The sequence below is a fragment of the Phaeodactylum tricornutum genome, chromosome 3 (assembly GCF_000150955.2).
Source record: "Phaeodactylum tricornutum CCAP 1055/1 chromosome 3, complete sequence".
Lineage (NCBI taxonomy): Eukaryota > Bacillariophyta > Bacillariophyceae > Surirellales > Neidiaceae > Phaeodactylum > Phaeodactylum tricornutum.
The window spans coordinates 689731-716314 of record NC_011671.1 but is presented as its reverse complement, the minus strand read 5'-3'; the positions used below and the strand labels follow the sequence as shown (position 1 = coordinate 716314).

At 48.9% G+C, this 26584-nt stretch overlaps 11 protein-coding genes across 11 annotated transcripts; 5 read left to right on the top strand and 6 right to left on the bottom strand.

Annotated features, from left to right (window-relative positions):
- Positions 1-128: 128 nt before the first annotated feature.
- On the top strand, positions 129-932 carry PHATR_33369 (predicted protein; the record flags this gene model as incomplete). The annotated part of the gene is made up of 1 exon (XM_002186366.1): positions 129-932. The coding sequence occupies one exon, from the start codon at positions 129-131 to the stop codon at positions 930-932; it is 804 nt and encodes a 267-aa protein (XP_002186402.1).
- A 230-nt stretch (positions 933-1162) lies between these two features.
- Positions 1163-3482, bottom strand: PHATR_25752 (predicted protein). The gene has a single exon (XM_002186079.1). It carries the CDS (start codon positions 3232-3234, stop codon positions 1282-1284), a length of 1953 nt encoding a protein of 650 aa, XP_002186115.1. The 5' UTR covers positions 3235-3482; the 3' UTR covers positions 1163-1281.
- Positions 3483-4464: 982 nt separating this feature from the next.
- On the top strand, positions 4465-7386 carry MCM2 (predicted protein). The gene has a single exon (XM_002186365.1). It carries the CDS (start codon positions 4771-4773, stop codon positions 7195-7197), a length of 2427 nt encoding a protein of 808 aa, XP_002186401.1. The 5' UTR covers positions 4465-4770; the 3' UTR covers positions 7198-7386.
- Positions 7387-8069: 683 nt separating this feature from the next.
- On the bottom strand, positions 8070-9037 carry PHATR_18620 (predicted protein). The gene is made up of 2 exons (XM_002186078.1): positions 9019-9037; positions 8070-8815 (listed from the first exon to the last, which is right to left on the bottom strand). The coding sequence occupies exon 2, from the start codon at positions 8778-8780 to the stop codon at positions 8112-8114; it is 669 nt and encodes a 222-aa protein (XP_002186114.1). The 5' UTR covers positions 8781-8815; positions 9019-9037; the 3' UTR covers positions 8070-8111.
- A 1895-nt stretch (positions 9038-10932) lies between these two features.
- Positions 10933-12109, bottom strand: PHATR_44015 (predicted protein). Its single transcript, XM_002186077.1, has one exon. The coding sequence runs from the start codon at positions 12016-12018 to the stop codon at positions 11347-11349; it is 672 nt and encodes a 223-aa protein (XP_002186113.1). The 5' UTR covers positions 12019-12109; the 3' UTR covers positions 10933-11346.
- An 821-nt stretch (positions 12110-12930) lies between these two features.
- Positions 12931-14926, top strand: PHATR_44014 (predicted protein; the record flags this gene model as incomplete). The annotated part of the gene is made up of 4 exons (XM_002186364.1): positions 12931-13006; positions 13113-13381; positions 13452-13595; positions 13817-14926. Coding segments are annotated over 4 exons (1599 nt in total), but the record flags the coding sequence as incomplete, so codon positions are not given.
- A 1750-nt stretch (positions 14927-16676) lies between these two features.
- Positions 16677-18562, top strand: PHATR_25743 (predicted protein). The gene is made up of 3 exons (XM_002186363.1): positions 16677-16722; positions 16961-17204; positions 17454-18562. Exons 1-3 carry the CDS (start codon positions 16700-16702, stop codon positions 18429-18431), a joined length of 1245 nt encoding a protein of 414 aa, XP_002186399.1. The 5' UTR covers positions 16677-16699; the 3' UTR covers positions 18432-18562.
- Positions 18563-18666: 104 nt separating this feature from the next.
- PHATR_10571 (predicted protein) lies at positions 18667-19257 on the bottom strand (the record flags this gene model as incomplete). The annotated part of the gene is made up of 1 exon (XM_002186076.1): positions 18667-19257. One exon carries the CDS (start codon positions 19255-19257, stop codon positions 18667-18669), a length of 591 nt encoding a protein of 196 aa, XP_002186112.1.
- A 635-nt stretch (positions 19258-19892) lies between these two features.
- PHATR_33360 (predicted protein) lies at positions 19893-20630 on the top strand (the record flags this gene model as incomplete). The annotated part of the gene is made up of 1 exon (XM_002186362.1): positions 19893-20630. The coding sequence occupies one exon, from the start codon at positions 19893-19895 to the stop codon at positions 20628-20630; it is 738 nt and encodes a 245-aa protein (XP_002186398.1).
- Positions 20631-21200: 570 nt separating this feature from the next.
- Positions 21201-23130, bottom strand: PHATR_44012 (predicted protein; the record flags this gene model as incomplete). The annotated part of the gene is made up of 1 exon (XM_002186075.1): positions 21201-23130. Exon 1 carries the CDS (start codon positions 23046-23048, stop codon positions 21201-21203), a length of 1848 nt encoding a protein of 615 aa, XP_002186111.1. The 5' UTR covers positions 23049-23130.
- Positions 23131-23346: 216 nt separating this feature from the next.
- On the bottom strand, positions 23347-26046 carry PHATR_44011 (predicted protein; the record flags this gene model as incomplete). The annotated part of the gene is made up of 1 exon (XM_002186074.1): positions 23347-26046. The coding sequence occupies one exon, from the start codon at positions 26044-26046 to the stop codon at positions 23347-23349; it is 2700 nt and encodes an 899-aa protein (XP_002186110.1).
- Between the last annotated feature and the right edge of the window lie 538 nt (positions 26047-26584).

Genomic DNA, 26584 nt, shown 5'->3' with positions numbered 1-26584 from the left:
CGCCGTATGCTTTCTACAAAAGCTTACCCTCTAATCTTCTCGTAGGTGACATTGTTCCCGTTACAAAAGGCGGGAAGCTGTTTGCAACCGTTTACATTCTCGTGGCGGGTACAATCTTGCTGAACAATATGTCGTTGATCAGTATGATTCCGCTGGAGCTTCGTAAACGCCGGATAGAACGTGCAGTTTTGACACAATTTGGAGACCAACTTGATGATGCAGCACTACGAGAATTGGCTACCGGGCCGGTCATCCAGCGCCTTCATTTATCGGCAAATCGTCCCGATGGGTTGGATGAGTGCACCCGTGAAATGTTTTCTCTCGCCATGCTTGTGAGACTAGGTAAGGTTTCTGATCGAGACATAAAGCAGACATTCGCCGCCTTCCAACGCCTCGACTTGAACGATGAGGGTGTTCTGAACAGTAAAAGCATCATTGCCGCGATGATTCAAAAACGACGATTGGTGAAGCAAAATCAGCAGTTTTTGCAGGCGTCTCACCTGCCCTACCAGCCACCCCCGCCGCCGCCATTTGTTGCTCCTCCACTCCCACAGCACGTACAACAGGATCCTATAGGATCCATGCCACTGGGGCACAATAAGGATATGCAGCATCTTTGGTTTGGTCAGCGCGGATCTATGCACGTGGATACGGCCGAGGGGCACCACTACAGATTTCAGCGACCGGAATTCGTACCGACGGAACAATCGGCGCTGCTCCCACACTATCCGACACATCCACCGCAGTTGGTACATCAGCATCAGTACCAATCGCCTGCCTTTCCACCAACTTACGCAATGCCGCAGTCGCCGCTCTATAGATATGCGGAACCACACGGTATTGTACCCGAATTTGCACCCCGATCATACCAGCAGCCACACCAGTCTCGTTGGCACGACCGGAACCGGATGACGCACGAAAGCCCATTCTAGATAGATTTTTGGAGACACCTTATCGGCAACGCGGAGACGACTTGGAAAGAAGACAATTATTCGGGGCAGAGTGGAGTATCTGTTTACAAAGTCGACACGACCACCATTTGTTGGTGTCCACGAAACTTTTACGAATAGTGCAATACCTACTTTTGTTTGATTTGTGTGTGCGGACGAGTTACTTTTCGATAGTCGCTTACTCATAGTCAATCAGGGGTAGTTGTACCCTTACGAATAATGCAATACCTAATTTTGTTTAAAGTGGGTGAGCGGACAAGTTCCTTTCCGATAGTCGCTTACTCATAGTCAATCAGGGACGTGCTACCCGTACACGGATCTGCGGGTTTTTCTAGTCCACCTTGATAGTGGCGAAGATTTTCCGCGTAAACCACAAAGTGGTCATGGCGCCAATCATACCAAAGACCAACATCATACCAAAACACATGAGGAACATGTAACCAAAGTAGAGCAAGTAGGTCATGACCATGCGCGAGGCTTCCAACGTGCGGAACCAGAAAATGCTGTAGATGAACATGTAGATTGCTGTGCCGCCCGAGCAAAAGAAACTGTACCACCACCAGCGGTGATTTTCGGCACACAGTTGGTAGTAGACGAGCAAGACGGTGACTTCGGCGCAGGTTATAATAAGAATGAGGTAGACCGCCAGCGTGAATCCGAAAACGTAATAGAATTGGTCCATCCACAAACTGTTCATGATGAAAAAGAGTTCCACGTAAGCGGCGGCGAACGGAATGAGGCCGGCCAGGGCCATGCCGACGTAGGGGTGGAGGAGAGGTGGAGCCGGAGGAATGGCCCGTGAAATCGTGGAGGTGACAGTGGGGAATTCCATGGCTGCTTCCTTATATCCAAAGTAGGCCCCGACGAAAACGAGGGGAACACTCACACAGCACCACATGGTGGCGACGATGAGGACGTCCAGAAAGGGCGCACTCACGGCGTCCGGCAAGACCCAGAGAATGAGATTGAAAAAGACAAAGGTCCCAAAGGCGATTCCGGGGTAGAGCAAAGCCGTCATAATGGTGCACACCTGCCACTGGCGTCCCCGAAAGGCTTTGTAGAGACGGGAAGATACGTATCCGGCAAATATACCACCGAGCATGTAAAAGATCAGAAACGCGTTCATGAGGGAGCCCCGACGGGCTGGGGACAAGAATCCCACCGCCGCGAGACAAATGGCACAGAGAATTGTGAGACAGAGCTGCGCGCCTGAGCCTATGAATACACAAAACAACATGGGATGGTTCTGGGGTGGGCGAAAGACGTCGGCGTGCACCAACTTCCAGCCGGTTTCGTCCACGTCTTCGTCTTTTTCTTCATCCGTGAGGGCCGCCAAGGCATTGTAGGCTGCAATATCACGCTTCAGATTCCGGACGAGGATGGAAACGACCAAGAGCGAGAGGAAGATAACGACGAGGATGGAATTGGTGATGGAATACCAGTGTACTTGTGCCGGTACCAAATGATCCTCACTCAAGTACACGTCCCAACGGGAGGTCCATTCCACCGGCGACTCCTTCCAGGTAACGTCGTAGGTGTAGAGAATGGTTTCCCCCGGCTTGACGATTTGCGCCGACTTGATGTCTTTGGCTCGTAGGTGTTTGTCCGCGTCGCAGGTTTCCAAGGGCTTGGTGAGACCGGCGGCAGAAATACCGTCCCAGTCGTACCCCGCCTTGAACTTGTGTTTGACGGAGAGGGGCTCAACGGCAAAGGCTACGACGCGGTATCCGTTGCCGTCCTCCGCGTCTTCCTTGTGGTAGTCAATGTGTATATTGACGTGATTGTAGATATAGGGCAACTTGTTATCCTTGGCGAGGAATCCAATGGGAAATCCACCGGCGTAACGCCGCTTGGTTTCTCCTTTTGCTCCAACACCCAATGCCGCGGACGGGAGGTTATCAATAATCCAATTGTTGTGGTATCCGTACTTGACGTGGAGTCGGAGTTTCGCGGCGTCGATTTTCTCCAACGTGATCTGACACAGTTTCTGGCAGTACGTTTCGGTCCGCATGGAGATCCGGTAGGGCGAGTTTTGGATTTTGTTGCCCGTGAGGAATTCGCCCAAATTCTCGCTAGCCATGCGCGGGCCGTCGGGCGGTTGACAAAAGGGCAAGCGGTAGTAATCGCGGGGCATTTGCGTATGCGTGGACGTCAAGGCGTTGACCTTGAGCGGGACTTCGTCACCGTCCTGGAAGGACAAGGGCTGCACGCCCGGCACGTAAAAGGCCGTACACGGACTCGACACCCACACGAGTGCGGTCACCGACCATACCAAAGCCCACATGCTTTTGTGACCGAGAGAGAACGTATACGTGCGCGTGGACGGGTAGCGAGATCCGGGAACTGGAAGCCGTGATGGTGAGTAGGAATGGAACGGGTGCAAGCGCGAGAGTGCTGTACCAGAAAGGCAAAGTAACTGTCGAGGTCTATCTAGTCAGAAGTACAAGCGACGAGTACGATACGATACAAACAATACAATTCTTGTATTCGGATAGAGAGAGGCGAAAGTGCCGGATACGCTTTCGTTTTTCGAAACCCCCAAGGGACAACGGGTGTAATTGTATGTATGTATGTATGTATGTGTGCGTTCCTGTGTACGAAAGGGACCGTATTCCTGCGTTGCCAACTCTAGCGGAAGTATTGGTAACGGCAACGTACCCTCCCGTACTAACGTCGCGTGGATCGTCCTCCTGCCGTGGCGAGAGCGCGTGCATACACACACACACACACATATACACACGAATGCGCGTGAGGTAGGGTACTAACGACTCGAAACAAGGCAACGGAACGTGTCGCGTTGGTATAAATAGTCAGGGTAGTCCGGCTCAATTCGGTACTAGATCCTGAGACACACAGTAGATAGATAGGTAGGATACAATCCCGGAGTCACCACTCTTGATAGCCCGTACCGCGCCCGCCACTGTGCCTGGGTCTCGATCGCGACGACTAGGGAATCCTTTCTCCGGGTCGGGTCATTGTGACTTTCTCCGGGTAGCACCACTTGGGACTCGTTCGGTCCCGCATCCACCCTGGCGCGTTCGGGTGGACCCGGCGTGACGCGCCCAAATTTTACGAGCATGATTGGCCGTCCCCGTCCTGGTGGTAAGACCTTGCGGCGTTTCTAGTTCCCATTGCCCACACAACCACCACCGACAACAATAACAATACTAGACTAGACTAGCAAGCATCCGTAACAGTAACACTATCGGTCATATCTGTATCGGTATCGGAAACCATAGGCATACAACACACACACTCATCTCGTTAGCCAATGACAGATCGCAACGACTCTACCGATCGTCGTCGTCGTGTTCGTCCGGACGACGACGACGACGATCTCGTCGATTCGGACGACGATCGTGACACCGGAGCTCGCGTCTCCCATGGGCGGGCCGCGCGACTCGCCGCTCGGGCGGCCAAACGACGTCGTCAACGCGAATCGCAACAACAACGAGCCGCAGCGGAATCCTCGTCGGCCTTGGCGCTTGCGGGCGAAGACGAAACGTACCGTGCGTTCGACGACCCTGACGAGCGTAGTGTGGACGACGTCGTCGCCGAGAATGACGACGACGACGTAGACTACGTGACGGGACAAGCCGCCGCCGAAGAAGAGGAAGAAGACGGGGAAGACTTGTTGGAGCACGCCGAACGTGATTACCAAGCTATTCCAGCTTTGGATACGTACGGAGCCGAAGGTTTGGACGATCGCGATTACGAAAATCTTACTGTCGATGCCCGTCGAGCGGTGGAACAACAGTTGGCCCGACGGGATCGGGACAAGGCCGGAAGGAACGATGGCTTCTACACTCTACTCGACGATATGGCGGACGAAGACGAAGAAGCGCGACAAGCCCGTCGCGGAGCCTTTGATCGTCGTCAATTGCACAAGGACGGACGGGGCGACGAAGACGACGACGACGCCGCGGATACTCGGGGACCCGCGGCGGACGACGCCGACGATATTACGGAAGGTGATTTGGACCGTGACGATCAAGTCAATCTAGAAGCCTTTGACGTGCCGCTGCGGGAGTGGATTGCGCAAGAACAGACGCGCCGCGAAATACAACGCAAGTTTCGGGTCTTTCTGCGACACTACACGGGACCCTCGGCCGTTCCGGAATCCCGGCGCCGCCGCGGGAACGGACTCTACGAACAAAAGATCCGTACCATGTGCGCCTCCAACAAATCCACATTACAGGTCTCCTACATTCATCTCATGGACGCCGAACCCATTCTGGCGTACTGGTTGGCGGATGCTCCCAAGGACATGCTCCTCGTACTCAACGAAGCTGCCACCCGCCACACTCTCATGCTCTTCCCCTCCTACAACGCCATCAAGTCCGAAATTCACGTGCGTATTTCGGAGGTGCCCATTCTGGATAGTCTCCGGGATTTGCGGCGGTCGCATCTAGATTGTCTCGTCAAGGTGCACGGTGTCGTTACCCGGCGCTCCTCCGTCTATCCCCAACTGCAAATGGCCTACTACACCTGCCTTTCCTGCAAGGCCATTCAGGGGCCCTTCCGTACTGAAGGCGTCGGAGCCAACTTGGCCAACGTCCATACCCCTAGCGAATGCGTGCAGTGCGAAGTTTCCGCCTTTCGTCTGCACCCCACCATGTCCTCCTACCGCAACATCCAACGTGTCAATCTACAAGAGACACCCGGATCGGTTCCACCCGGCCGCGTCCCCCGCACCAAAGAAGTCCTCGTCGCCGATGACCTTATTGACGTCGCTCGACCCGGGGAAGAAATCGAAGTCACCGGTGTGTACGAACACACCTTTGACTCCTCACTGACGCTCAAATCCGGTTTTCCCGTCTTTTCAACTTTTCTGCACGCCAATCACGTTCTCAAACGCGAAGACGCCTCCAGCGCCTCCAATTTGAGTGAACAAGACATTCGCGATATTCTGCAGCTCGCCCGGGATCCCAACATTGGGGCCCGCATCGTTCAGTCCATCGCCCCGAGTATCTACGGCCACGACAATTGCAAAATGGCCCTCGCCATGAGTTTGTTCGGTGGCGTCGCCAAGAACATCAACGACAAACATCGTATTCGTGGCGACGTGAACGTGCTCTTGTTGGGCGACCCCGGGACGGCCAAGTCGCAGCTCCTCAAGTACGCCGAACAGACCGCACCCCGGGCCGTTTACTCTACCGGGAAGGGTGCGTCGGCCGTGGGATTGACCGCTAGTGTGCATAAGGATCCGATTACGAGGGAATGGACGCTCGAGGGTGGGGCATTGGTGCTCGCCGACAAGGGCGTCTGCCTCATTGACGAATTCGACAAAATGAACGAACAGGATCGCACGTCAATCCATGAAGCCATGGAACAACAGAGTATCTCCATTTCTAAAGCCGGCATCGTCACCAGTTTGCAGGCGCGGTGTTCCGTCATTGCGGCGGCCAACCCGATCGGTGGTCGTTACGACAGTAGCAATACTTTAGCGGATAACGTGGAGTTGACGGACCCGATTCTGCAGCGATTCGACTGCCTTTGTGTATTGCAGGATGTGGTGGATCCGGTCGCCGATGAACGGCTCGCTCAGTTCGTCACTAGTAGTCACATGCGGTCCGTACCCACGCGGGAATACGTGCCGAACGAAAGCGACCTAGCCGACAACAACGCGGAACGCCCCGGTCTCATTCGGCAAGATCTGTTGCGCAAGTATATTCAGTACGCCCGCTTCAACGTACGGCCCATTCTGCGTGGCAACGCGCTGGACCAGGAAAAAGTGTCGTCGCTGTACGTGGCGCTGCGTCGAGAGTCCGCCGCATCGGGTGGCGTGCCCATTGCGGTGCGCCACGTGGAATCCATTATGCGCATGTCAGAAGCTCACGCCAAAATGCACCTGCGTGACTACGTTCGGGACGATGATATGGACGCCAGTATCCGCATGATGCTGGAGAGCTTTATCATGGCGCAAAAGTTTAGCGTCCAACGTGCGCTCCGACGGTCGTTCGCCAAGTTTATTACGTCCGGAGAAGACCGGGCTTACCTGCTCCTGCACATTTTGCAGGACATGTTCCGCAAGGAACAAATGTACCAGGTCATCCGTTTGCGACAACGCAATCAGACCGAGGACGATCTTGAAACGCTAGACGTGCCGCTGGACGAGCTGGAAGCCAGGGCGCGGGAGCGACGGATCTACGACGTTTCCGAGTTCTGCCGAAGCGAAGCCTTTACCGAAGCGGGCTACGTCTTGGACGAACGTCGTCGGGTTGTTTCCCGTAATTTGGTTGTATGATTGGAAAGCTACGAGTAGAATGATTATGTGTGCTCACGAGCTGATTTAGTGTTCAACAATGAAAAAAGTAAATCATCGTCCCTTGAATGCTTTTGCAGCGATCGGGACGAATGTCACACATCAGTCAATCCGAAAGGGAACATTGCGTTCTATAGGCTGCACCATATAGTCTGAAATATTACCAAGCGCATCATCTTTATGTCCCGTGAAGAGACCTAGCTTCTCAGGCTAAGCTGGTCTAAACATGTGGCCATTGGACAATGCCTGCGTTAATTGCGATGTTTTGAGGTTCCTGTATCTTTCTTTACCCATAGGTCGGATAGCCCTACCCCAAGGTCCCTTCAGGTTCATTGCTCTGCAGGACAAAACCACAATACCATAAATTTTAGCGTGTCCTGGCGTCTCACTTTGCCAGCTTCACCTTCATCTAGAAGACTTCTTTCAAAATCTTGTCAGAGCAACCAAACAAAACCGACACTAAAAGCGCGACCGTGGCAACCCAATCCGTGTCCTCGGGGTGGTCCTTGAGGTCATGTGCTTTACCCACAACGAAGTAGGATCTTCTCTTTCACTGCTGAAGGACTGTTTTGACTCGAACACGATATTCATGAGTGCCGACATAATGCAAGCAACCAAAAATTTGACATCACCTCTTCCGCATCACCTAACGAATCTGCCAAAAAGCAATATATGACTTACCGTTGGCTAAAACCTTTCCGACAAGGCATTCTATGTTCTCTCACATTCACGTCAGTGCGGTACAGCTCTGCGGACCAATATCCTTACTGTATTCCACTACAAAAGTATTGGCAACACGCTCCTTACAGCTACTAGTCTTGAATAAGATGATCAGACCTACATATAATCCTATTAAAAAAAACTGCTTTTTCCAGCATTCTATAGTCAAAACACAGCTACTGATTACCAATTGGTGCTGTAGGAAGACCATAGTCGTCAGCGGAACTTCCGGTTTTCTCGCCAGGAGTGTCCAGCGGAGTCGATGGCAAGAGATAACTAGGTGCAGCATCCGCCGTCTCTGCCTCAAACTCCTCTTCAAGTTCGTCTCCCAGCATTTCGAGCTCGGCGTCTAGGTCGGCCTCGTCCAAGTCGTCGGGAGTCGCAAAGTTGCGTCCCAATGCTTCATTAATTTCGTTGAAATCCTCCATGAGCTCCGCCATATCGTCCGCAAGATCATCGACATCATCAATATCCAAATCTTTCCGTATAGTCTTTTTGAGCTCCTTATTGGCAGCTTTCATAGCCGCGACAGTACTGACGCTGGCTTTTGCAGATTCCAATCCAAACGACGTTTGATCGATATTGAATTGTTGACCCGAGACGGTATCGCGTTGCTGTTCGTACATGCGTTTACGTTTGAGAATCTCCAAGGCACGTTTTTGCAGCTGTTTCTTGGCGGCCGGGCTTTTCGTCTTTTTAATCTTGTCCTTGAAACCACGTAGCTCACTTTCGAGGCCTTCAATCTTCTGGTCCATCGATTCAATCCGGCTATTGAGCCCCGAGGATGTTTCGTCGAGCGACGGCGCCGGAGCCTCGGCCTTCTTTTTTCCAAAAACCCGTTTCATTGTGGAAAGGAAAAAGGTTTTGCAAACGACGATACCTTGAACCAAACAAAACGAGCGAGCGTGAGAAGAATAGAAACAGAAAACAAAACGGTCGACACGTCCCAAACTTTCCAAGACTGAAAAACTCGATCCTTCTTCCGAGCGCTTTGTTGTGAAGGTCCTCCTCCTTTTTTCGGAAGTCCTTGGTCTGAGTAGTCGAACAATTACGAACTGGTGATGTCGTGTCGGCTCTTCTTACCTTTTGCGGAACAAAGCTCGAAAATTGGACGTCTACTGTTTCAGTAGACTCACCCTCGAAGCGGGTGGTGGTACCTTTTATTTTTTCCGTTGGGATTGTTCGGTGTGGGAAAAAGGCGAACGTCTTGCGCGACTGATAGTGAGAAACGGTAAAAAGGTTCCGTGACTGAGAATTCCACCGACGACTGGGCATGGTGTCCGCGTTACCTTACTGTTACGTTGTACATCGGCTAGAATGTTGTGACTTCCAACGGCTACTTTGTCCGTCCGATCACGGGGTATGGTTTTCGAGATCTCCCAAGCAGAGTCCATTTACAGTTACTGCTGACTCGAACGTGTTGTTCCCATTCTTCTGGTACCACACTCGGAGCGTTCGGCACTTTATCGGAATCGCTACTTAGGATGTGGTGATTCCCGGGACGACCACGCTGCGGCATCGCGAACTCACTTTTATTCGCCTGCGGAGGATCCCGCAATACCCCAACAACAAATCACTATCACTACAGACGACGGCATTTTCCCTACCTATGTATTGACTCCTGATGCGGTCGGGCCGTGTTGTTCGACATGGATGCTGGAGGAATGTGACTGGTAATAGTTCAGACGTCCGAGCGTCTCGTCAAGGCTGGCTATATGGTCTTGCCGGCCTCAGCTACTCTATCGCTTTGGAGTCTATGGACCGCTGGTATCCGCAGACCATTTCAGTAGTGACGATATGGTCTTTGGGACCGCGAATGGCCACACCATGACCGATTACGCCAAAGCGGCGGCCGATGTCGCAACACTCTCGAAGTATCTCAATACAGGCGCAGAGATCACGGGCAAAATAGGTAGAGCGGGATTTGTGTGGGTGTGGGCATGACGCTTCCGGCCGCCGCCACCTATGCAGATCGCTTCGCGGCGCTGGCGAGTAGAGGCGACACTTACCGCTAGTGTGCCAAATATTTCGTCGGTGCCGCGCACGGATGGAGCCGGTTTTTACCGTCTATGACGAGGCCGCCACCAACCACAGCTCGTCGGCTGTGTTGGCACTGTTCCACCCGATGCCGCCGTAGTGAACCGTTCTCGTTGACGAGAGGCGTCGACGGTATCAAACCATTACCCACTTTTTCTTGTGTACCCGTCCTAGGGAAAGCGGTGTGTTGATTGCATGTTTCACCAGATGATTTTAGGTGGGACGTAGTGTTCCGGCAAGATCAGCCTATGTATAACTGGAAGGTCAAATTCATGTTACATTATTCATATAGTATCTAACCATATTGTAATGTAAGTTAGACTTGAAAATATGTAACCAGTTTGAATTTGTAGTTAAAAGGTGGGTTGGGTAATCTTCTTAAGAGGAGCGAATCACACCCAGGCAGACAAGTTATACCAGACATGAAAGATTCACATTTTGGCGTTTCACGATAAACCCTATGGAGGGCTCCGTGCTCGGTCGGTTCGGAATATGGAAAGCCAAACGAACACAAATGCGAACACGAATCAACCTTGACGCAAAAGTGGGGATGCTTCTCTAGGCGATGATACCAATAGCGTCAATGCGAACACTTGCAGATCACACCAGCGCTATCTTTTGTTCCCTCTCAAGCACACAAATCCTTACAGGACCCTCTCGTGAGATACCAATTCCCCCCGCCCCCGCAAACAGCACAATGAACGCCCTTCGATCATCTCTCCAACGCAGCGCCATCGCAGCCAGCCGTCGTCTCGCTTCAACTGCAGCTCCCACGAAACCTTTCGTCCCGGTACGTCTAACTCCATGCAAAATGTTGCACCAACTCATAACAATCTCGCCATTGATTCTAATCGACATCCGGCTGTGTTCATCAACTACAGAATATTTACAAGGCAAATTTCAAGAAGGACTATCTCAGCGATCCGTCCACATACCCCATCCTGATTATCATGGGATCAGCCCTGACATTCATGGTTGGCGTGGGGTTTCGGAACCTAGGCTACTACAAGGATCTTCGTATCCGGCCCGAGAACAAACACGAAATTCTCCAATCGTGGGGAGAAGAACACAGGGACACAATGACTAACGCTTTCGCCAACAAGCCAATCGCCTTAAATTCGCAAAGGTGGGCCCAAATTCGCAGTGGAAAGGGTCTCGGGGTTGAATAATTCCACCGCTGTTGTGGCTGTCGTAATTGTCAACCCTCAAAACAATAGAAAATTGTTTGATCTACCCAAAAAGGGTGCTGGAACAGTTGTTGACTGCGGCTTGCTCCTGTTTTGCAATCAATATGCTTGATTCATCTACCAATACGCTCTGTTAACTATAGTCTAACTTGACATTTTCGAAAGCCTGTTCAATAGCTGACAAACATTAGAAAGATTTGGCTACAAATGTGTAGGTAAGCTTGGAGTTGTCCTCTGGAAGATTGATGACCAAGCGGCCCGTGAGATCCCCCGAAGCTCCGTTGGGCTCGCACTTGACTTTAAACTCGGTCGGCTCGCCACTGCGGCGATCCATCCTCCCCGCCTGCGGAGTCACCGAAAAAGAAGGGTGGGAATCCGTACTGAAGGCGGCGAAGAAGTCTTCAAACGTCATGCATGGGGATTTAACACTGACAGCCATTTCGCTTCCAGACGAGCTCGCCGCAACATTTATGAGGTATTCGCCGTCCGGAACAGAAGAAGGAATGAATTCCATGCCTGCGGGAATCTCGGAGCTTTGCTCAATTCCTCCCATCATGATGGCGTCCGCTCCCACGTTTTCCAAACCAGGCAATTGTGGCCCATCGTGTTCGCTGTTCAACATCGCCTGACTTCCCATCATTCCCGAAGAGAATGCTACCTCTTCATCCTTGTTGTAGCCTTCTGGAAAGTAATCTCCAGTATCAGTACTGCCCATTTTCTCACTGTCCGGCTTCCAGCTGTTGCCGGAGAGATCAAATCCCATGCTCAAGGCCGTCGTTTTCGGACGGACAAAAGTAGCTGGCTGAAAGGCGGAAGCACATCCTAAACTGGTAATGAGAGCAATAATGGAGAGCTTCATGTCGTCGAACCAAAGGATCAGCAATAAGGGCACTGGAATCCGAGGGCGAATAAAAAAAAGTTGTGTGCAATGGCTTACGCTGCCAAAGCTTTTCGCGCCTGTGAGCGCAACATGGTTCTACAGTTAGACAGAAGGTGGAACGTTGAAAGAACAAGCGGAAGGCGATTCCAGGATTTTACTCACTGTAAAATATCACATCAACTGACGTATGCGAGGGCCAGACTCCTAGAGTACATGCACCTGATGATGAAACTAGCGACGATGACGACGAGAGAAGCTCACTGGGGCGTGCCGCAAAAGCAAAATGTCAGTCCCTAGTAAAAAACTTTTGGTCATTTTCAGTGTTTTCGTTAAACATGTAAAATGTCAGCGACCGAGCTGGCGTTCTGGTTGCCCGTTACGGTTATTTTTGCGAAAAAAATTAGAGTCGGATTTCTAAAACGACTCTAAATTTAGAGTCGGATTTTGAAAACGACTCTGATTTAGAGTCGGATTTTGAAAACGACTCTAATTTAGAGTCGGATTTTGAAAACGACTCTGATTTAGAGTCGGATTTCGAAAACGACTCTGATTTAGAGTCGGATTTTGAAAACGACTCTAATTTAGAGTCGGATTTCGAAAACGACTCTAAATTTAGAGTCGGATTTCAAATACGACTCTAATTTTGGAGAGAAACTTACAGTTGCATTCACAAGGTTTTCATCAGACTAATCTACACTTTATAGATCCGTTTTCCTTTCTCTGATCATATTCATTTCTGCTCCATGTCGACTCCATCTTGGTTGCTTGTAGGTCTTTCTATATTTTGATACCGCCACGCAAAATACACAAGCTGGAGCATGAATTGACTGCTCATTCACACAGCCTGTATCCTCCTCAGACTTGCTGTAGCAGAAGAAGAGCTTTTCTCTTATGTCTGTTGAGATTTTGTCACATTACCGGCTCCAGTTTGCCCATCGAAAGCAAGTCGTCCCGAACAAAAAAAAACGTAGGTGGCTCTACATTGGACGAGGCCGATTGGGAGAACGCGTCCTTGTCACTGTTCCGCCACGTACTTCCTCGTTGGAAGCGCAACGGCAGCAAACGTAGTGAAGCATTTTCCGAAGAGCAGGCAGTTATCGATCCAATTGAAGGGCAACGGGCAGAAGACAATAGAGAGGCTGAAAACGCTTCGTTCTTGAAAAATTTGACATTTCGAGCTTCGCAAGCATCTAAACGCGAAGAAAACAGCAACTGGGACAACATTGTACCAGTTGCTCCACTTTTAAAAACAGGATTTTCGAGTCATCTCCTTCATGGGTCCACTTCGTCTCAACCCACCGATGACGCCATTGACCAATTAGGAAGCAGCAAAGCGCGATCCGTCTCCTAGCCGGCCCGGCCCATATTCTTACGTACAAAAGACTGATAGGCAATCAACGATAATGTCACAGCAACTGGTTGTGGGCGACCTAACGGATCAGCGCGGTCGAGTCACCATGCCACCTACCGGTATGTATCCGCAGAACCCGCCACCCAAATCACCCAGCAAGAAAACAAACGAAGTCGTCCGCGTGGTAAGGATTTTCAGTGTTCATGTAAGTCGGATTTCGATTTAGAGTCGGATTTTGAAAACGTCCCTAATTTAGAGTCGGATTTCGATTTAGAGTCGGATTTCAAAATCCGACTCTAAATAGAGTCGTTTTCGAAATCCGACTCTAACATACATGATACATGAACTGGAAGAACACGACAAGGCAAAGTTGGCGGTCAGCTTCATGGACCTTCATGCGAAACGCATTTGTGCTACGGTGTACAGAACAAGACCCTTTCTTTTCTTGAAACAATGCGGTATCGACCAAGCTTGTACACTTTCTTCTTAGGCACTGCGCTTCAAATTCTATCAGCATCAGCTTTTAACGCGCCTTTGACAATTCAGACATCAGTTTCAATTCGATTGACTGTGAAGCGGGGTATTTTCTCACGAGCAGTCCCTAAAATAAAGGCAGGCAATCAAGATGAGTTGATGAAAGAGGAATCTGTAAGATTGCAAGTTTGGAAATCTCGAAGAAATCAAATTCGACAAACACTCAAGTCGGCCGATCAAGTGCGTATTTTCCGTCTCCAACAAGGGTGGGTGCCCGAGTTGGGCGACGACGGTAAACCCTTGAAATCTGACGGAAAGGTGGCTTTGACACTCACGGCCTTTGTAATTGCCGCCGGCGCCATCGCGTTGCGCATAGGTGGTCGTGCCGCTCTTGTATCAACTCTGGGGTTGGATTTCGTGACTGAAAATCCAGAACTTAAGGCAAATCTAGACATTGTTCTCAACACTGCCGACAACATGGACCCAGTCACCAAGCTTTTACTGTTTACGGCGAGCTGGACTGCGGTCAAAGTTTTGTGTTTTGATGCTGCGGGCGTGGCGTTGGCATTGTCATCAGGAATTCTTTTTGGAGGGGTGTTACAAGGTGCTGTTGTGTCAGCCGCAGCGGCAACCTTCGGCTCTACCGTGGCGTTTGGGCTGGCAAAACTGGACACTCCTTTACGCAAGAAAGGCTTGGGATTGCTTGACGAATACCCAAGTTTACGTGGAATTGAAAAAGTCGTAGCTAAAGAAGGTTTTAAAGCGATTTTGACTTTGAGATTGGCACCATTGCTTCCAATTCCTATCGGTGCGTACAACTACATCTACTCCATCACAAACGTCCCTTTGCTCGACTTTTGCGGAGGAATCTTCATCGGAAGTCTCAAGCCTTACTTGCTTGATAGCTACCTTGGGTATTTTGGGAAGTCGCTTGTTGACGGCACGGCAGATCAAAATGGATGGCAGGATACCTTGCTATTGGCAGCTCTTGGTTTTAGCGTTCTCATCGGTGTCTTTGCATCACAACTTGCAAGTGAAACGTGGGATTCAGTCTTGGAAGAAGTCGAGGCGGAAAAAATGAAAAAGAATGGGACTGACGTCCTAAAAGAGGACGAGGATGAGGACATCAAGAGAGAGATGTTTGGTGTGAAATTACCGGAGTCGATGATTTCGTTCCAAGTTAACATGAAAAAAGCAGATATGACTATGAATGCCATTTTGGTGGACGAATACGAAGCAAAACTTTGGAATTGTACCAAATCAGATGATCTTGCTGCACCTGATCCATCATTTTACGCAAGCAGTCCTGAGGTAATTGACCGAAACAAGGGTTTGGATCTTGGCTCCGACATCTGGAACTCAATTGTCTTGACTCCAATCCTTTTCGGAGCGTTTGCAAAGTACGCAGATCCCTTGTACAACGAACAAGACGATACAGACTTGATAGAAAGAGCAAAGCAAAGGGAGATCAACTCACCAGCGTTGCCGCAACGTGATGCTGTAGAGAAAGCCCTTCTGAAGCGGGTTGACAAACTTAAGTCCAGAGCTGAGAAACGAATTCAAGTTTTGGATGAAAAATTACAACAGTTAGATCAATGATTCAAACCCCGTATTATTGCGGCTTTTTTCAGTTTATCTGGAAGTATTCTTGACCGCAGGCGAATCCTATTGGACGCCAGGTTTTCCATGTCATTGTAGGCTGTCTACATGAACCTTTCTACTTGAGATGCCTATACAACTGTATGATTGATTTCGCTGGTTTCAAGTGGCTTCCCCTTAATCATGAAGAGTTTTCGACATAATCGTGACCACAGTATCCCAATTCAATTTACAGTTTATATGCCGGAAGAGCCCTCGAGAAAGAAGTGAGTCACCACGAAACAGACAGGCGACAGACCGTTCACTATTGGAAAATTGCCCAAAACAGTATTCCATAGATAGGCTTATGCAGGATTCCAAACCTGGATCTAATACGCTTTGTCTGACAGTGAGTATGAGCCGCTTGTCGACTCTGTATACGTCATCTTGCCTGCTCGTGTCTCTCATCCCTCTCCTCAAGAATTGATTTCCGGCAAGCTTGACTTGCAATTCGAAGGCGATCCATTCGATCCCCAAGTTCAGCCAAATCATCCCGCGCAGCCTCAAACATGGCCAGCGTTGCTGTCATGGCCAATCTCATTTTTCGGAGCATTTCTAGCTCTCGATCCATACGAGCTTCGCAAGACGAAATCTCATTCATTGCTAAACCTTTGTAGGTGTCCTCGTTTTGACATTCGTGGCTCATTAAATGTTCGTATGGTTGAGAAATTTGACTCGTTACTTTACCTCGACAGTTTGGTATACACTGTTAGGATTTTGCCATGGAAGTCAGCTAACGGCAACGACGAAAAGTGAAAACGTGGGGAAACAACAGGTGCTCTATCTACAACCGAAAACGTGCTCACAGTCAGTCATACACCATACAACATACACAATCGTGCAAAGTGAAATCTTGTGTGTTGGACAGACGTTACGGTACAGCTCTGAATTACCTTTCCAGTTACCATGAATCCCACAGAGCAATAATTACAACGTAAATAACGTGACAACGAACGTTTTGTCAACAATATCCGGGTCTTTGCTTACAACGGAGGGTACGCTACAAATCTCCCAGCCAACCAAGTGGTTCCCGTCGTCCCAGAACCTCTATTGTCCAATGGAATCGCTTCGAAGGAGTGGAAACCCCATGGAATCCTGAATGCTCTCAGTGCAAAATAACGCGAGAGCCACACGGATGAGGACCACCCGCCAGGGAGCGAACTGCAGCACGAAGCATCTCACACACATAAACGAGCAATGAGCGACGAGCAACAATACGAGTACGTAGCCTGTAATTGCATAGCTGATAGGTAGATAGGAGGCGCATGCGAGTACAGATGAGCATTGGTAGAATTGAGCTTCTTAAGAGATATTTAATATTTGAGTTGACAGTGAAACGCTTCATTGTTTCTTGGACGAGGAAGGTTATGAGGCTTTCGACAAACGACGCGTGAAGTTGGCGCTGATTTCGCCGCGCTGGTTTCTCTTTCTCATGCTTGCTTGACATTATTTCCACAGCGATAAACCTCCTAACGATGCAGGTGCGGAATTAGGAGAAGAAGGCCTCGGCGGCCTTACCGAAGCCGATTTTGATTCCAATTGGGACGAAACCATCGAGTCGTTTGATGCCATGGAGTTGCCGGAAGAACTACTTCGTGGAATCTTTTCCTACGGTTTTGAAAAGCCATCTGCTATTCAGCAGCGTGCTATCAAACCGACGATTCTTGCAAAGGATTTGATTGCCCAAGCCCAATCCGGTACGGTACGTATTGAATTGTGTTTGTTCCAAATAGATTGCACGCTGCGATGTAGAGGAGAATGAATCAAGGAATGACGATTTAACCATAACCATCTTTCGAGTCTGAAAAGAGTCACCCTCCACGTGTCTGAGAAATTAATACTTGAAAACCGACCTTAGGGGATTCTCTGGACTTTGTCGACGGTTTGTGTTTGAATAGCGTTCGTTGTTTCTTCTTTATTTTTTCACATCCTTTGTCATTTTGAATAACAGGGGAAAACCGCTACTTTTGCAATCGGCACCCTAGCCAGGCTCGACCCCAAGCTTCGCGAATGTCAGGCTTTGATCTTGGCTCCCACTCGTGAGTTGGCCCAGCAGATTCAAAAGGTTGTCCTGGCTTTAGGCGACTACATGGACATTCAGGTGCACGCCTGTGTCGGAGGTACCGCCGTTCGTGACGATATCCGTACGCTTCAGGCTGGTGTCCATGTCGTCGTCGGTACTCCTGGTCGCGTCTTCGACATGATCAACCGTCGTGCACTTCGACTCGACAGTATTCGCCAGTTTTTTTTGGACGAGGCCGATGAAATGCTCTCGCGTGGTTTCAAGGACCAGATCTATGATATTTTCAAGTTCCTCCCCGAAACGGTGCAAGTATGTCTGTTCTCAGCGACCATGCCTTTGGATGTGCTCGAGGTCACGGAGCGCTTTATGCGTGAACCAGTTCGTATCCTTGTCAAGAAGGACGAGTTGACTCTGGAAGGTATCAAGCAGTTTTACATCTCAGTCGACAAGGAAGATTGGAAGCTTGAGACCCTCTGTGATCTTTACGAGACTCTGACGATCACCCAGGCGATTATCTACTGCAATACGCGGCGCAAGGTTGACTGGCTCCAAGAAGAAATGCAGAAGAGAGATTTCACTGTCTCGTGCATGCATGGAGACATGGACCAGCGTGAACGTGACATTATTATGCGTGAATTTCGTTCCGGTTCTTCCCGTGTGCTGATTACTACCGATCTTTTGGCGCGTGGTATTGATGTTCAACAGGTCTCGTTAGTCATCAACTTTGATCTCCCCACCAACCGTGAAAACTACATCCATCGTATCGGACGTTCGGGACGTTTCGGGCGTAAGGGCGTGGCTATTAACTTTCTCACGGAAGCAGATGTCCGCTATTTGCGTGATATTGAACAGTTTTACACGACGGAAATCACTGAGATGCCCAGCGATGTCGCGGATCTTCTCTAGCGGAATTGGTCCGTACGTACAGGTTCGTCAACTGATCGTTGTCCGTTCTTGTGCTGTCCTTGGGGCTTTTAGCAACAGATTCTGCTTGGCGTAGCAAAGTAATCTGAAAAAGTAAGAGAAATTGTGTGTCGAAACAAAGCTGCGGCTTACACCACACTATATAGTACTAGTCACTATGTGACGCTCACTCATGGTAAATTTGTTTACATCATGAAAACAAATTTACTTCGTGTTGTTAGTAGTGAACTTCCCTATCTTCCGGTTTTAATGGCGACTCTCCACACGCGTTAATCCTCACGACCGATCTGGGGATGCCACCGTATGTACCGGTTTTCTCTATTTCTTGCACGATTGCCTTCCCCTCCAGTACAATACCGAATACAACGTTCTTTCCGTCAAGCCATTGTGTCTTCACCGTATTGATAAAAAACTGTGAGCCATTCGTATTCTTACCCTTATTGCTCATGGACAACAAGAACGGTCGATTGTGTTTAACGATAAAAGACTCGTCCTCAAATCGTCCACCATAGATTGATTCGCCGCCTGTACCATCATGATGTGTGAAATCTCCTCCTTGGATTCCGAAATCAGGGATTATTCGATGAAATATCGCATCTTTATAGCATAATTTTTCACCCGTCAATGCTCCGTAGCCCTTGCTACATACCGCCAACGAATGAAAATTCTCAACCGCTTTAGGAGCAATTGAGCCAAAGAGACCAAATACAACTTGCCCTACATCGTTGCCATCAATCGATATGTCGAAATACACACGATGGGTGATTTCAGGTAGGGTTCTGGATACGTAAAAAATAAGGTCATTCATCAGACGGTGATGCCGTCTCGCAACGGAAAGATATTTGCGAGCTTGCATTTACTCGTAACTTACGGAATCGGATCCATCTTAGGCGGTATCGCCTTTTGCATGGGTACCTCTTTACACGCTACATGACACAAAAGGGCTGCAAGAAAAAACAGGTACTCATGGATTCGAAAAAATTGTTTCGCCATTGTCGGCGCGGTCGTTTCTTCTCTTCAACGGACGACAAAAGCAATGTGTGAATGTACCGACCGTACTGGTAATCCAAATCGTTGCATATTTCTATTTCCAATGGGAGCTCGTGTCGCAGAAACAGAAAACGGATATGCTAGGGTTTAGGCTTTCTGATTTTCAAAATCGGTACTGTTCTCGAAGATATTTGAGGGATTATGTATTAGGTATTTACCGTTAGCCCGACAGATTTCTGGTCCAATCCACTCATTGTGACCCACATCTAAAAGAACCTCTCAATCACAAAATAATGTGTGCATGACCGGATACCTTTCTTCCTCACCAGTAACTCATGCAAAAGGAAAATTTTACAGAGAGCGGCAATCCTACAGTGCGTCATTCAAATCTCATGATTGATTTGCCGGCCAAGCCTTTCTTTATATTCTAAAACAAAAGTCAGCGTACGAAGCATGAATCCACAAGCCTCGTTGCAAAACGTGGATGATGATGGTGCCCCTGCCCCAAAGTCCATTCGTGAAACAAGTCCAACGAGCAATGCGACAACGCTCGATGACGACTACGTTGAAATTCACGACGATGTCTATAATATGTTTTTCTTGTCGAATATAGGGGGGCAGGCGTTCTTTTACGCAGCGTACGTATTCTTTTTAAAGCTGACACTGTACACGTTCCTGGTAATTGATGCATTGGACGAAGAGTCTTCCGAAATCACCGACCCAAAAGTGCTCGCGGCGCAGTTCCTCATGTTACCGATAGCCGTTGCTATGCAAGAGGACCTGATTGCAACTTACTACCTAATTGCAAACGTAAAATTCGAAGACAGTCTGACACTAGCGAACCCTGGTGCCCGAAAATGGAAGTTTCACGCCGCGAACTTAGCTCGAGGGATCGACGGTGTGTACAGCTTGTTGGTCAATTTTGTCATTTTGATAAAAGCAACTGCCGTGCTTCCAATGTTTTTGAATTTCGCAGCGCTCCAGTTTCTTCAGACAATCGATAACTTGGCTCTCAGGTTGGCCGAGCACGGCTATGTGACAGAGCGATTGGAACTTGTGGCCCACAATGTCAAGACAGCGCGACTCCCACAAAAGAGAAACAAATTTTATCGGGCTTTGGATTCGATTTTCTTCTTGACTACTTTTGCTTTTTTATTGACCGCTTGGGCGATCATTAGCTTCGCTAAGTAGCGCTAACAACTCTGTGTAGTCATTGCAACACAAAAGTTGTCCAAATTTCTACCCGTTTTACGACCACTTCTTCCCTATCCTGCGCAAACATGGATTTGTTACGAGAGCATCTCAAAAACAAAACGACAGTCAGCGAATCATGTTTCACCTCTCTAGTACTACAAAGAGCCTATTTGCAAGATGTACACTTCTATAGACCTTCACCCGTCATTCATCCAAATCAAATTGGATAATATCCGAGAGTACTTTTGTTCTGCTCATTGCTTTCGATACGGCTTTTGACTAGCAAGACTTACAGATAGGCCTCAAAAGTATTTCTGAAGCCATGTTGACCACAAGGTTCGTAGTCACATAATTTTCAATTTACAGTCATCACTCCCTGGCTACCGGGATTTGACTTTGCTATGGCTTCCAGACAGGTCCAAAACACTTCAAAAGTGACGAGCTACTAAGAGTATTTGCCCTTTCAAATATGACTCGCGCTGAAACAGGTTATATAAAGATAACAGATTATAAGTACACGGCACAAAGCTTTGTTCAAGTACAAGCCACTACAGCATCTAAGGAGAACTACACGAACTGTCCTTCCTCATCTTCGTAATCTCGGAGAGCTTGAAGAGTTAATTGGCGTTTAGCTTCGGTCACCATACGCCATCTTCGATCCCGCTGACGAACGTTGATTATGCTGAAAAGAAAAACTGCTGCAACGGCAACGCTTACGAATACAAGCCGGACGTTGTCGAATTGATGATCGGTTTCATCATCATTCTGTTTTGATTTTGCATCAGCACCCGTACTCGGGGGCATTTCCATAGGTCTCTCATTCCCAGCTCCATGGGAGTTACTATGACACTCATTCTCAGATTGAAAAAACTTAATCCAGACCGAAGTCGTAGTAGTGGCTGGTTGCATGGGAACCGGCGTGATATCTGCTGTACTTTGGTCAATGATACCCATCTGCTGTTGCATCAACGATACTTCAAACTGGTCCGTAATCAAATCGTAGGTTTCATTGACGGCTGAAAAATTTCGAGCTGGGGCAAGGATATAATTAGGTAGATCATGCAAAAAGGCTTGGTCAGGAAAGGCGTTGAGCGTGTCTACCAGTTTCGCAATGGTCGCAGATGGCACCCCTTTCCAAACCAGAAGAGATTCATTGAAAGGAGAAATAGCCAGCACATTATCAACTGTAACATTTCCCTGCAACACATCGTATCGCCAGCCACCTTTTCCCAAAAGGAAAACTTCGTCACCACTGTACCCCTTTGGCACTAACTTGTCGCGAAAAAGCCTCCAAAGGGAGTTCTCGTCGTCCAATGATCGATCTATGAAGTAGCTTTGGGCCGCGCATCCAATGACATTATTCAAACCAAGTTCGCTTCGGGTACGAGCGATAAATTTGGACAAGGCGTGCCCATTGGCCGTTTGCAGAAGCGTCACTGCCAGTGTTTTCATCAGCGTTTCTACATTGGCGTCTAGAAATACATGTTGGAACAAATCCGATGCATTCCCGTTCCCGTTGGCTAGCTCCGACAAAAGCGTCGACGCCTTGGGAAAGGAAACAAACCCCACTGTATCTAAATACCTTCCGGCTTCGACGGAATGACTGGAACTGTCTGGACGATAGTTACTCCGATGATGTGTATGACCTGTCACGAACTGTATAGGTACATTGGCCCCGACCTGAAGTCGAATGGCATCTTTAATGACCTGTACAAGGTCGTCCTTGACATCCATATGCGCAAGCACCAGAATGGCGTCATAGACTTCTTCCAATAATGTGTTCCTAAACCAATCTTGCTGTACGACAGTCGCGACTTCGTGCACCGTCACCATCGCATCGTTGTCTTTCATGTTGAACAGAAAACCAAAAGTTAGCACTGAAGAGTTGTGACCTTGCAAAATATGGTACTGGCTGCCAATAGGCCTCATACTTGACGTCAAGTCAATGTTGCTGCTTAAGTAGCGGTCGCCCCACCATTCCACAAAGCCTCCAGGCTGGGTCATGTACTCAATAACTTCCCGTTTGTACAATTCGTGGTTACCAATATTGACAGCATCCCATGGCATTTTTTCCAAAAGCGGAATCAGAAACGACGGATCACCGTTTGTCGCAATTCCGGTTCCGTCGATCCAGTCGCCATTTACGACAAAGAACAAATCTTTCTTGATAAGATCACAGTAGGCTTTTAGTCGTTCGTAGAAGGATAGGACATCGCCATAGTCTGCATCTAGATTAGGTTCTTTGGCGTCGTGACCTCCGACCCAAGAATGTACATCAGTCAGCACTACCACATTGATATCTCCCATGGGAAGATTTGGTGCCAGCAGCACAGCAGATTCCGCAGAAGCTCCCAGAACAGTTATTGGACTCGGCAGAAACCATCCCAGCAAGGTAGAAACAGACAACCTCCGCATCTTTCAGATGTGTAAATGATATTGAACAGAAAAACTCTTCTTCGGTTGCGATGTGCAAAGGTGTTGCTTCGAATGAATTCGCTTCTTACACTTGGTCATATAAAATAGATGGAATCGTGGTTGATTTTCTTTCAGTAGCTGCTATCTTGTCTGTGTCTGTGAAAGCTTTCGATGAGACACGGAACTGGAAGGAAATCCTGACACAGACAGACGACTGGACCCATCCGTAGCGTCGATAACCTATCAACAATACACTCCATTGACAATAAATACAGCTAATATAGCTGAGCTAGGCTCATTACGGAGTAGAGTTGGTGGCGGACTGTGTAACGTTGGATTCGGCTAGGATAACCGGATCCATACTGTATGAAGCCCGTGAATATTGAAACTCCCACATACCCTCAAACGTTTTCAAAAAGTCCGCCAATTCATCCTCGTAACAAAGATTGTCATTAGCGTCGCAACAATCCATACAGCAGGGTTCCGTGCAGTTTGAATCATCCACACAGTCGGTGGCGAAAATACCAATATTTATCGCCTCGCGACAGAACGTATTCATATCCGCGTTCATTTCGTTCTTGTGTAAGGTAACTACCAAGAGCTTTTCGGCTGCCACAAGATCAGGAGGAATGTTACCTGTTAGTCGATTTCGATGGAGCATTAGGTACGTCAAGGAAGGCAAATCAAAAACGTCTCTGGGTATGGAGCCTTCCAAATCATTGAAACTCAAGTCCAGCAACTCCAGATTGGACAGTCGACCTAGCCAACCAGGAATACCTAAGGTCATGTTCAGACCTTGCAGCGACAATTCGCGCAAATTAGTAAATTCGTCCAAAAAGTTGGGGATTGGTGCCGGAGTAAGCGAATTTTGGCTTAAGCTCAAGTAAGACAAGTTCTGGAGATGCCGCCAGTCGTAAGGAACCGCGCCAGTCAGACTATTTTGCGCCAAATCGAGGTGAGTAAGGCGCCGTAAGGTACCCAATCCGTGGGTGGCAGATGCTGATACGTTGGTACCGGAAGTGGTGGCTTGTAAAGGACCGCTCAAGTTATTTTCTCGCAGCGACAAAAATTGCAACACGTTGTTCTTGTCAAGTGCTTGTGTTGGTAACGGCCCACTTAACCTGTTGTTACTAAGGTCCAAGATCTGTAGTGCGGGATGCTGAAGTAAGTGGGCGGGGAAACTACTGCTTCGAAACTCGTTGCCACTCAGATCAAGTTGCGTTAGTTTTGATGAGCCGGACAAGAAATTATCGTCAATTAATCCCCCCAATAAATTGCTGTCAGCGTAGAAGAATTCAAGATTAGGCAGGTAATTGATAAAATCGATCGATCCTGTAAAGACGTTGTCGTCAATCGCCAACGTTTTGAGGCTTTGCAGACTACCGAGGCTGGCCGGGAGTGGTCCGAACCATTCATTATTGGATAATCCGAGGACTTCGAGATATTGAAAGTCACCCAAAAACATAGGTAGATTACCGCTTAAAAGATTGTAGTTCAAATCCAGGTACAATAAATTCCACATGTTGCTCATCGTTTCCGGCAGCGTACCGTTCAATCGATTCCTTGGTAAGCCCAGGAACCGAATCGACGTTAAGAGTCCAAGTTCGGTGGGCAGGGATCCTTGCAGATTGGCTTGCGGCAGAAAAATTTGGTTAACTTGCAGATTGCTGTTACAGGAAACTCCCACGTCGTACTTTTCCTCTTGGAAATCAGCCACGTGTTCGTGTGCGTTCCAGGCACATTCGTCCATGGGCATCAAGAAATTGTAGGTTTGCACCCATCCCGTGCTACTCTGTGTAGCAAAGTAGAATAGCACGAGCACGTAGCGTTGCAGAAAGCGATTGGACAAGTCCGTGACTTCCTGCGGTGTACCGTCAAGATTGTAGAGAACGGCGTAGGTTTCCGAGGTGCGGAGCATATCGACTTCGGCCATCCACTCAACGGCTCGATACTGTGGTGTACCTGGAGTCAGCATAGCCTCGACGTCCGAGTAGCGATTTTCTCCCAAGAAGACCAAAATACTTTCCCTCCGGTCCATTACCACTTCATCGTTGGCTCCCTCGCCGTTTTGGGGTTTCCTAGCACTAACTAACGCCACGGATAAAATGATGCCAATAGCGATGAGCGCGGCGACGAGTCCAAACCTTTTGGCCAAGGCTAGGATTCGTTTGCGCACGAGATGTTGTGACGAAGACGAACCGACTCGCACTGTACGAGCGAGCGGTTTAGATTCTCCCTTGCGTTTATCTACGAGCAGAGCTGACGCGTGCATGCGGGCCTCTTCCACCGTCGGTAGGGAGGCCGAGGACTGATTCGCGAACGAGCGATGATGATTGTAGCTCTCGTTGTAGGTGTGATTGCGTCCACTTTCGCCGTACTCGGCGTCGTAGGGATCATAGGGTACGCTTGTATCGTGACCATCCCCGTAGTATCCATCCACGTCTGTTTGCGGACACAGCTCGAGGTCGGAAATACTTTGCAAAAGACGTGCCGGCGAGGCGCGGACTTGGCGATAGGTCTCGTCCGGGAGGAGGACGTCATTTTCGACGGACGAGTCGGTGCTCGAAGAAGGAGACGAGGTAGACAACGTATGACTATGCGCGGAGCCTCGGCGATCACGGTGGTCGTTCGGGTCGCGGGTAGGACGGGACGGAGGCAACTCACCCGGGTCAATAACGTTGGGCGTTTCGAAGGCGAATCGATCGGAACCGAGCATGATGTGGAGGATGGCGAGGTGCGGGTGTAAAGGACGATCAAGGACACTATTGGCAAGAAACAAGAATACCAATGAATGGTCGGTTGATTGCTCCGCTCTTGCACCTCTGGTTACTGGATTTCGCGCCTCCGCTCCTCGGACGGAACAAACTCGGGAAAAATCCGGCGACGGTAAATATACGCAACGCACGTAGAGGAGGAAAAAGACGTTGGGCAATAGTTTGTCCTGGCTACTGGTCCACGTTCCTTCGGCGTACCGGTCTGTTCGTATGAAAAGGAACATTCCTTCACACGCCGACGCCGACAATCATGTGTTTCGAGGAAGCCGGTTCCTATCTAAAAGGTACGCTACGGGATCCCAACGGGAATCTTCGTTCACCGGAAACGTCATAGATTGGAAAAATTTGTATCCCACTATACAGCTTCGTAGATAGTATTTTAATTATTATCGAGTACAGCTATCTAAGTATTTGTTCTCAATTTTATACTCCGACTTTAGGTTGCAGGACTGACCTATGTTGTCGCGCTTCGTATTGACTTCGGATGCACATTCGCGTCAGGCAGACTGAACCGGCAGGGGATCCAGGAACGGTAGACAAAACTGTAGCGCGCTATTCTGCCAATCGCCCTTGGTTTCAAATGTGAAACAAAAAATGTTGTCATCTCGCGCGTTCCGCCCTTGTATTGCGAGCCCTGCCAAAGGTAGGCCTGGCACTTCGATAATGCTTTCTTGGATGGCTTACTCTATCTAGAGGAGCCACAGCAATGTTCGTGTGCTGGTTCACAGTCAATTCTCCATTTACATAATGGCCTTGAACAGG